General features: G+C 38.0%; 1 protein-coding gene across 1 annotated transcript; it reads right to left on the reverse strand.

The window, feature by feature from the left end:
• Positions 1–303: 303 nt before the first annotated feature.
• Positions 304–5388, reverse strand: Smp_121460 (hypothetical protein; the record flags this gene model as incomplete). The annotated part of the gene is made up of 3 exons (XM_018792046.1): positions 304–408; positions 2654–3274; positions 5353–5388. 3 exons carry the CDS (start codon positions 5386–5388, stop codon positions 304–306), a joined length of 762 nt encoding a protein of 253 aa, XP_018644945.1.
• Between the last annotated feature and the right edge of the window lie 5017 nt (positions 5389–10405).

Consider the following 10405-nt stretch of genomic DNA (forward strand, 5'->3'; position numbering starts at 1 on the left):
CGAGCAGTGTTGTTAGCTCTCATACACAAAGTGTAGCTCAAAGCTGAATACGCGAACCTGAACTAGGTAAATGAATCACATCACAAAGTGACAGTTGCTTAAGATCAGTAACAAACAGAGTTTATTACCGAATGGAATTTATTACCCGCTGGAATTAAAAATGGGGGTATAGAGATATATTTGTATTATGTAAATATGTACGTGTTTAAATTAAATAAATAACAAATAATATCTTAAATGGTATAAATAATAAGTAGAAAATAAAGGATACTAAAATTTATGAAGGATGTGTAGCTTGACAATTTAATGATCATCTGTTGGTAGGGCCTGATTTTCTATACTCAATTCAAATGATTCATACTTCTGTAGTTCATTGTTAAATTCAGCTAGCCATGAATCATACGCTTTCTATTGCATGTTGAGAAAAAACAACAAAAACAAAAAATTATGATCATAGAAATAAAAAAACTTACTACAATTGAATAATCAAAACTACTTTGCTGTTTCCAGTTTTCGGCTCTGTATTACGACCTAGCTATTCCTATTGCTTAGTATTCTTGAACACTAATTCACCCGACAAGTTCCTAAATCAGAACACGGGTGAAAGAAATTATATTCCGAATAACAAGGTAGATGGAAGTAAGAAGCACAATAAGAGTTACGTTAGTATATTTATAGTTTTTACGTGAGAAGATTCTAGAGTCTTCTGCAAGTATCAACCACCGCTGATTGGATAAGGATCAGCCAGTCAGTGTGCAGCAGCGCAATCGTGCATGGGACATGCTTAGATTCAACCTATGTCCCGCTAACAGGAGCATAGGCCAGTCAGTCATACTCAACACAGAGCTTGGCACAAATGTATGTTAGCCCAAGTCATCATAACTGTATTAGTAAGGACAGTGAAAAAGACTAAAGACTGAGATTATTATCCGGGAAGGAATGGAAAATTATACATGTAATATATTCACGTGCTGAGCTACTGGTACACAAATTTAATTTCAACACAATAGACGAGGCCATTGCTATCCTCTTATTCCTTGTCTTGTTAACTAGAGTAAAAATGTCAGTTTCACAATCAAAGCTTTGCGATGGTTACCTTACTAGAATTAAAATACATTTAAGTTAGTCGGTTATAGATCGATTATAATTTATGAACTAAGCATTTGTCACCAGACACAAATCATGGTAATAATCTATTGAAAATTGACCTTAAATTCATCTGAAATCGATATTGACTTTTTGGGGATTAAACATCCCTAAGAGTATGGAGGAAAACTGTATGAAGGGTGGATGCACCTGAAATACTGTGACCAAGTATAGGCCTTTCCATCCATTATCTCTGGCCACTATTTAAAGTTATAATGCGGACGCCAAACAGGTGGTATGCACCTATCATGAATTTGTTCAACGCTGACTGACGAAATATCTTGGTTTGTTCGCTCTTAGGTTTTTTTCTAATTTACGTTAACTCTATTTAATATTGTACGTCGGGGTAGCCAATGGTCAGCCATACGCGATACACGCCCCAACTACCTCAGTTGATGAAGATTCACATTATTAACGGATATGTTATCTTCACCAAGTACCCTATGCCTAACTTTAGCATTGCTCACTCGGCGGTTTCAACATACATGAGCAATACTTCGAATGTACCTATGATCAAATGCTTGTAACCTACGAATATCCCCTATTTATAAAAACCAGCATAAAGAATCTACAAACCTGTCTTTCACTCTCAGATGCTTGTTTACGTCTCCGATCGCTGCTAGAAGTAGATCCTTTGCTCAAATCTGGAAGTAAAGAATCAATAAATCAGTTAGAGGTTAACTTAGTATCATGCAGTTTATGTAATACTTAGAATACTCATTTAGCGCATCAAATAACCTAGGAGCAATTAGGATATTTGGAGTAACTACGTTGATTTACTTCATAATATAATGAAAAAAGAGCATAAACGATCCGCTACATAACTGATTTGAAGTGTTGAAGACCAATTTCATCGATCCCATAATTTTCCAATGTATTAAAAACACCGAGATGCATGATGGAGAAAAACAAATTCCGCCTACTGTGAATTGACGACTGGTCGGTAAACATAAATTAATAAGCACTTGGATTTACTACTGGCAGTTTGGAAATTATAACAAAACACTTGACTGAATCCAAGGTGATTTAAGAGTGACCAATATATTGCGCAACTTGGAATTCACAATTTATAAGTATAAACCAAAGTGGCTTAATCATATATAAGTTCTAAAGCATTCAAAATAGTGCAGTAAAAAATAATAACTACAACCTAACCTTGAGAGGATCTTTCGTTATTTGTTGCACCAGAATGTGGATTAGAAGAGGAAGACGAGTTATTTGGCACATGGCTTTCCAAAATTTGACTGGAATCATCATGACTATTTTCGTTTCTTTTAATTGAGGTATAATTTATCGGAGTTGGAACAAGTGCATGACATCCCATGGAGGTCAGTAACTCAGTGTTAGCATTAGAGATTGCTGGAGTTGAGGCAACTTGTGGATTTAAAGAAGTCAGTGTTGTTTTGGAATATCTTGGAATAGATTCTTCTAGATTATGTATAGAAACACGTTTCCTAAATTCAGGAGTGTTTGAGACGCTACTAGTAACCTGACAGGAATTGCAAACCTTTTCAGGAAAATTGAAAGAAACTGTTTTACTTTCCGCATAAGTAGAAGCCATTTTGGCGACTGAACAAGAGATTGTCAGACCTCCTGGACTAATTAGCTGGTTGGATTCAGGAAACGCTGAGGCAGATTTAGGATTTACTGTCTTTGATACAAGTGGAACAGCTGTTACGATCGATTCAGGTGCGTTTGCATGCAGAGCGTCTTCATATCTAGCGTCATTAGGTTTTCCTGAAGGGATATATTGTTTGGTGAATGCTGTTGATGCAGTCCACTGTTTTGACTTTGATTTTTTAGGGTTGGCCACCTTTACCTTAACATCTGGGTGCGTTTTTTTGGCGCACTTTTTGGTTACGTCTTTTGAACTGTTAGGAATAACATTCTCTTTATAATCATCACTATCATTGTCTATAAAAAGATAAGGGTCTTCTGGAATGGTAGAAGTTTGCTTCTCTTTATTAACCCGCCTACTTGCTGACACATTTTTACGGACCGATGGAGGATTTTTAGGAATTAATGGGTTAGGTTCACAGATGTTACGTTTGATCTTTCTGGGAACATTACCACTGGTAACACAGGGTTTCGATTTGACGTCATTACTTTCCTGTAAACATTTAAAAGTCTGCAAAAAAACAAAACCGTGAGCCCTAGTAAACTCAGTTTGTACAGATATTACTCGTAATTACGATAACAGGCAGAAAAATATCCGATGTCTGAAACTGTGAAACCGTTAAGTAGTCAGTGACCTAATAGTATCGCATGCCAAAACTCCACAATGAAAATTTTATTCATATTTTTATATATTAGCTATGTTTTATCTCAATAAAAAAATGATCGTGATTATGAGCAGTTTCCAAGTCTTTTGTCTTTTAGTTGAATACAATGGATTTAACAAGCAAGTAGACCCATGCTTAGTCAGTCATTGAATCGTTTAATACTGATCACCCAATACTGAACATATTATTTTGGCAGCCAACAAGTGATCATGCCATATCAAAACTCAGTCTACGATGGAATTTACCACAAATAGGATGTAAAAGTTATTCTACTCAGATATCAAAACCAAGTTCATAATCAAACTTTTAATTTCGCAGTCAAGTTAATTGCTTTAACTAAGAAAGCACTGACTGGACAATATGTTTCAGAAGAGTTTAGGTGTGAATTTTATTTTATTTAAACACATAAATATCGGTACAAGGAAGCACCAGATATATATGCGCCGCACAAATCAAATGAGATTTGTGTGAGGACTGTGATACTGCCCAGGTGCCCAAACTGAAGCAGATGGTTTTCTTAGGGGGCCACACCCGGAGCCTTTGACCTAAAGGTCGGATCCACAAGGCAGTGGAGCATCATGAGGAGATGCAGTTCCATGGCAACCGGTGACCAACGATTGATTCATACGCCATTTGTTCCCTCAGGATACTGGAGTCCATGTGCAGCATAGGTTTGGAATCAGGGTTTTCCAACTCCCCTAAGTGGACTCTCCGTGTACACCAACCCGGCTAAAGCACCGGACATTCGCTTTTCGTCCTCTCAATTTCGTAAACAACAGTAATGCCACGAGATGGCAGTGAGTAGGACTTTCCTGGCAGAGACTATATACGCGTGGGCATGTGAGAGCATTTTGAGAGAAAGAGCGGACTCTCCCCACTCTCGGCCGTACCAGGGCATTTGGGGGCTAACCTTAACTTTATGGCGACTGTTGTAGTTAAATACAATGTGCTTTCTAAAATGATCTAAACAGAAGCTGAAACTCCCCCACCTAGATTACTTCCGAAGTTATTGAAGTATTAATGCGACCAGCGGGAAAACTTACACTTACCTAGATGAATATCGAAGAATTTGGTGAGACTATAACTTATGGACGCACTAATCAGATTTAGGATAGCAGGCCTTGGATTTCGGAATGAAATTTATTCACCCATTTGGCCAAATAGCGTCTTGGCATCTTAGCTGTCAGTTAGTGATGAAAAACCGTAAATCTAATTCCTAACTAACAATGAATTATAAAATCATAATCTCTATTCTTCAAACTGCTTTATAACGCTCATTTAGCCCTAGTAAGTAGGTAGACACTCCCAAGGTCACGTTGACGTCGCTCAAAGGTCGTCCGTAAATTAGTTTCACCAAGAATTTATGGTTTTCAGCATCCCAAATAGTATGCAAAGTCGGAGAGTAAATAACCAGGAGGATAATGTGATAGTTGCCATGTTTAACAAGAAGCTCGAAAAAATATTAAACCTCTATTTGTTAGGGATATAAACTAGAAAATACGACAGTGTACGAGTATTTTGAGGCACTACAGATTACGCTTGTAAACATAATCGCCCTTAAAACCTACTGGCGGAATTCAACCTGTGATAAATCTCATTAAACTTTAAAAATATTAAACGGATATCTTAAAAAGTGATTATTATAAGTGTTGAAACAATGAGAGACTGGATTTGCAAGCTATTGAGTGCATATATGTACCTTTAAAAGTGTGAGAGGTTACAAAAAAAGAAATCGCTAATTATCCATATTTAGGAAAAACCTTAAAATTCCCTTGGAACCGGGAGATAAGGTGGGCACAAGGAAATAATTGCGTATCTATAGATACAATATTTTATCCAATCCCCTACCTAATACCGGCTTAATGAGGCTATCAGATGCCAAACTTACTTACCTTATTTATATTCTAAAAAATGGATTAATTACCTTACTCGCTCTGCGAATAGACGACCGCAATCTCATAATGTATCAGAAAACAAAACCTAGCAGACAAGTCATTTACCTTACCTGCGTGATGCATTTAAACAAGTAAAGCTGTTGTGGTTAAAACTCTTTACACTGTAAAAAAAGCTGTTTCAAAATGCTCGTTTCACAGAGCGAATCGATAAAATTGCCGCCGATATTACTTATTTAATAAGGAGTCTAACCATACTTGGAAAAATCAGATTAGACGTTTGTTGAGACAAAATAAAATTTGTCGAGACATTGCTGTCAGTTTTGATGTAACAAATACAGCGAAGAGTTACAAGTCGTTGAAAAATAAAATTATAAGTACAATCCGTGAGTCTCAGAAGGAATTACAGAATAAGAATGCACCTGTAGATTGGGTGTTGGTGGGGATATGTACTGTAAGTCAAAGAGAAGCACCAGAACAAACGGGAATCCAAGGCTAACTATTTAGGAACGATTTTTATTTACAAAACTCCTCTTAAAGGGGAACTAGCTTCGGGAGTAATCTTTCCGTATTTACTACTCAGTGTGGACTTCGACCAAGGCAACATACTTGTAGTGTCTAGTACTAATACACACTAACATGATTCATCCTAGATTTTGAACAGACCTTAATAACTCAAATAGTATGTAATGTTGGGTCATTTTTGCCTTCATAATAGCCCTACCTTCGTGAGAAGTTGCTACCTTTAACACATACACGTCTTATTTTTGTGTCATTGTATACATACGTTGTGCGTACCCGTGTGTGTTTGTCTGTCACTCATTATTTTGTCAAGTGCCCTTCTCTTTTCCACATTAGGCACTATCTAATTTAAGCTGTTGTGACGCTCACAACAAGTGATGTGGTTCGTTTACATATTTGTCTTTTCCGGCCTGTTTCTCCGCTTCGTTTCTCATAATGTCTGCCTGAGACAACGAGTGTATGAAATATATGTACCCAATATTCATTCTCGTGTTCGACGTATTTCATTCCGTTATCCCCTAACTCACACCAAGTCGGCGATTGTATGCGGAGGTAGATGAAATCGTTATTGCGCTGACATCACCATACAATCAAGTTAGAGGCAGACCGAAAAATAAAGTTTCGTAAGTTTTCGACATTTGATGCTGACCGCATTAGTTTTTATGGACTCACCTGGCAGAGGACGGTCGGTCACGCATCCGCACCAGATCACGAGTGTGTATGACGTGCTACTCATCTCCCACAACTGTTAGCCAGCTTAAACTAGTCAGTTTTCTATAAATCAATATTCTATCAAACATATTTTTGAACCTCTTCGCTTATGACTTCTGATCTCACTGAGTTGGCATACTGCGATTATAAAGGTGTTATGTGTAAAGACATTGTCCGACTCGGAATACCTGTGGCATCCTTAAGCTAAACCCCAAAATCATTTCGGTAGTTTCACTATCTCTTGCCGCCCTGCTCACCATGGTAACCAAGATGTCCCTCTGTCACAGTGGTTTAGTTGTAACAAGTAAGAAGTGACTGTCACTTTGATTCATCAAACAAGATCAAGATAAACTACATTAAACCTAAAACCTGCCACTATCGCCGCATTTCTAGTAGAAATATTGGAACCAAACCTCAAAAAACTTATGATGCTCGTGAAAACCAACAACTCGTTAGACAGTGGGAGACATGATTTTCGTACATAACGGTCGTACACGATCAACCCACTAAAAATCAGAGAACGATGAGCGGAGGCGCTTGATAGGAGAAAATTCGTTGCTGTTTGACAAGCATCCTTCATTGCAAAAAGAAAGTTGACATCATTTACCTTGACTTCTCACCGGCTTTTAATAGGGTCAACCATATGTGTTTTATCAATAAGCTTGTAGTATCAGTTAATATGTTAAGCCCATATACTTTATTCTAGCTTCTGGCCAAGCTAATTCACCTATACATTATGAGTCATATTTTGATCTTGCTGATTATTCGCTTATTAACCTTGACTATTTTTTATATGAGCGTATATGTATGCACACTTCGTATCTTATTCATCATATGTCTGTCATTCATTTTTGTCTGACTATAAATACTAATGAACACCTGCTTAAAGTGAGTTGGCTTCCCCGCCATCTCCAAAATGCATTATTTTCGCTTCGCTCTCGAGTTGGCTTCCTAGCCATCTCCACTATGCATCATCTTTGCTTCGCTCGCTTACACTTGCTCATGTGCCCACAGCTTTCTGGTTTGCATCATTCATCAATAAAAATGTAGTTGCCGCTTCCTTTTGCCTTCTGATTTTATACACCGTTAAGATTGGTATAATAACGGTTATCGAAGTGAACTATTACTGAGGCACGGCACTACAAGCTCAAACTGTAGTGAACAAGAACACGAGTGAGGACAATCGGATGTACTAAAGCATAAATTACAGACTACCTCACTAAATTCTGAAAACCATACAGTGAACAGTTAATTTGCAAAATAGCGATCAATTATCTCACTCTTGATTGTTCCGTCTGTAAATATCAGTCCATCTTATCTGATCTCATTGTTCATGCGTTTTCAAACCAATTGTGCTTCGTTCTTATTCTTTCCTTATCGATCTTCCACCAAAATACATTCTATGCCTGACCATCAACATATACTACTCAAATGGATATAAGTAGACCACACCACAAAAAGATTACGTATCAAATCACCTTTGACTGACTGACTGACTTCATATCTAAAATATCGACATTTTAAGGTTAGGATTAACCTCGCTTTCTTTCAGGCTATGGAATGTCCTAGTGGGGTCCATCAGGGTTCAGTACTAGGACCTCTTCTTTTCTTGATTTACATAAACGACCTTCTACAACAGGTATCATTTGACTTATTACTTTTTGTTGATGATATGAAACTTTGGAGAGCGACAAGCAACCAAGAGGATATACTAGCACTTCAGCAGGGTCTGATTCGACTCCAAAGTTGTGCAGAAGACAACGGACTTAACTTTAACACTTCAAAGTCCGTCTGAGACGCACTGCAAACTACAGCTACGACCTAGGCAACTCCCCTCTAGAAGTATCCCAAGTCGAAAAGATTTGGGAGTGTTCGGTATCCTACAATTTGGAGTCTTACGCCAACCACGGGTAAACCTTGCACTGGTAGCATTGAGGCTCATTTTTGGCCAGTTTCATAGAAGAACTGACCATATAATCTTCAACAGTTTCATTCGCCCTCATTTAGAGCACGGAAACAATATTTTCTCCTTCATTCCAAAAGGATGAGGACACTCTGGAACGTACCCAACGGCGAACCAGGAAATCAGTTCAGGGACTCAAATTCAAGTCTTATGAAGAGTGCCTTTAATCACTGAGTCTTTATCCATCAGAGTACACACGTCTTAGAGGTGGCCCTCTAATGGCTTACAGCATCTTAAATACTCCGAGACATCTTAAACACCTACTTAATTTTAGTTCCAGAACAAACCTAAAGGGTAACACTTAGAAACTAGAGGTACAACTCATCAGAACGAACTGCAGACAAAACGTTTACTCCTTATGAGCAGTTAAATGCTAGAATTTGCTGCCAGCTGAGCTGGTCCAAGCGACTTCCCAGGAGATTTTTAAGAGAAAACTTGATATATTCTCAAGGACTAAAGATATTATCTTACTATTATTTACCAAGTTGTTTCCTTTTCCTCTATAATCGATAATATACCCCAATTCCAGCCCGAAGGTATTGAGGAACCACTGCTACTAAATGCGGAGGCTTGTCGAGCGTAAGCTTCTTCTATTCCGTCCAAAACCATTTGAAGCATTTGAAAAGCGACAGAAAGTGCATGCACATGTACTGGACGTAAATAACTAAGTTATTGAGAGGGCGTCTCTCCAACGTCGTGTTCCACAACAATCCAGGGCAATGATGAACAATGACCTTAGGAACACGGCTCGGTTCTGTGGGGTTGCTTCTAAGCGGCTCAGAACATCATAGGCATTAGGATGGATATCTATAGATTTGGACACACACATGTTCACCACGGCGTACACAACCTCAGTGAGATCCAAAATGGAAAGCTGCATTCAGGATGCAAGCAATTATTGAAAAGATGGGTTGGATATCCTGGAAAAGTACAAAATGCAGCTACCCGTGCAAATGTAATTCTGTGGCTTATCATACACAGTACCACATGAGAAGTTGGACCTTTATATTATATCATAATGTGGATTAAGAGGTAATCGATCTTTGGTGTATTGTGCTCCAAAAAGTGGATGTAGACCTGACACACACTAACCCTTGTTCCAACTAAATCAAAACGATTCACGGAACAAAACAGAATATTCCAAACAAAATATCTGTGGCATACAGAACGCACCAGGTAAATAAATCATAACTCCGCCTGAAGCTCTACCACGGATACTGCATGCGTGGGCAAGGGAGGAGGGTGGAGCATGAGTTCAGCAACCCCACCATGTAAGAGACAACGTTGCTAAAAGTACGCTGGCAAATACCAGTTTAAATCACCGACTCTGTCCTGGAAGTTGGAGTGTCTTCACCTAGAAGAGTTAAGATACCTATGTAAGATCCAAACCTAAATTCCAATAGATCTGGATGTGGCCGAATAACCGTTAGATAGCTTTAGACACTCGTGTCTCAGTTCAAATCAAAACAAGGTATATATTTGACACGGTTCTGTAATTCGTTATATATACAAATGTATAAATTTACCTAAACGAATATTATCACCCAGTTATTCAACCAACAATTGATACAAAAATATTCAATCTAAATTACGATAAATATCAAGGTGATAAGAAATATATGAAAAATTACCAAAAACACCAAAGAATAAGCGTTATTCTATCCTTTCTGGATAGATCAAGGGAGATTCCGTTTGAGCGGTTATTTTATAACACCAAGTGTTTCAATTTCTGGGAAAGTGCTCCAAATACAACCAAAAATGCACGATCCCAGTCAAGTTCAAACCGCACAATCAAAAAGCGAGCAGCCAATATGGCAGATACCAGAATAATGGCAATTAAAACAAACTATATACAGCTCAGTAAAGAACATGGAGACTCAATAAAAAAC

The sequence above is a fragment of the Schistosoma mansoni genome (genome assembly GCF_000237925.1).
Source record: "Schistosoma mansoni, WGS project CABG00000000 data, chromosome 1 unplaced supercontig 0010, strain Puerto Rico, whole genome shotgun sequence".
NCBI classification, from domain to species: Eukaryota; Metazoa; Platyhelminthes; class Trematoda; order Strigeidida; family Schistosomatidae; genus Schistosoma; species Schistosoma mansoni.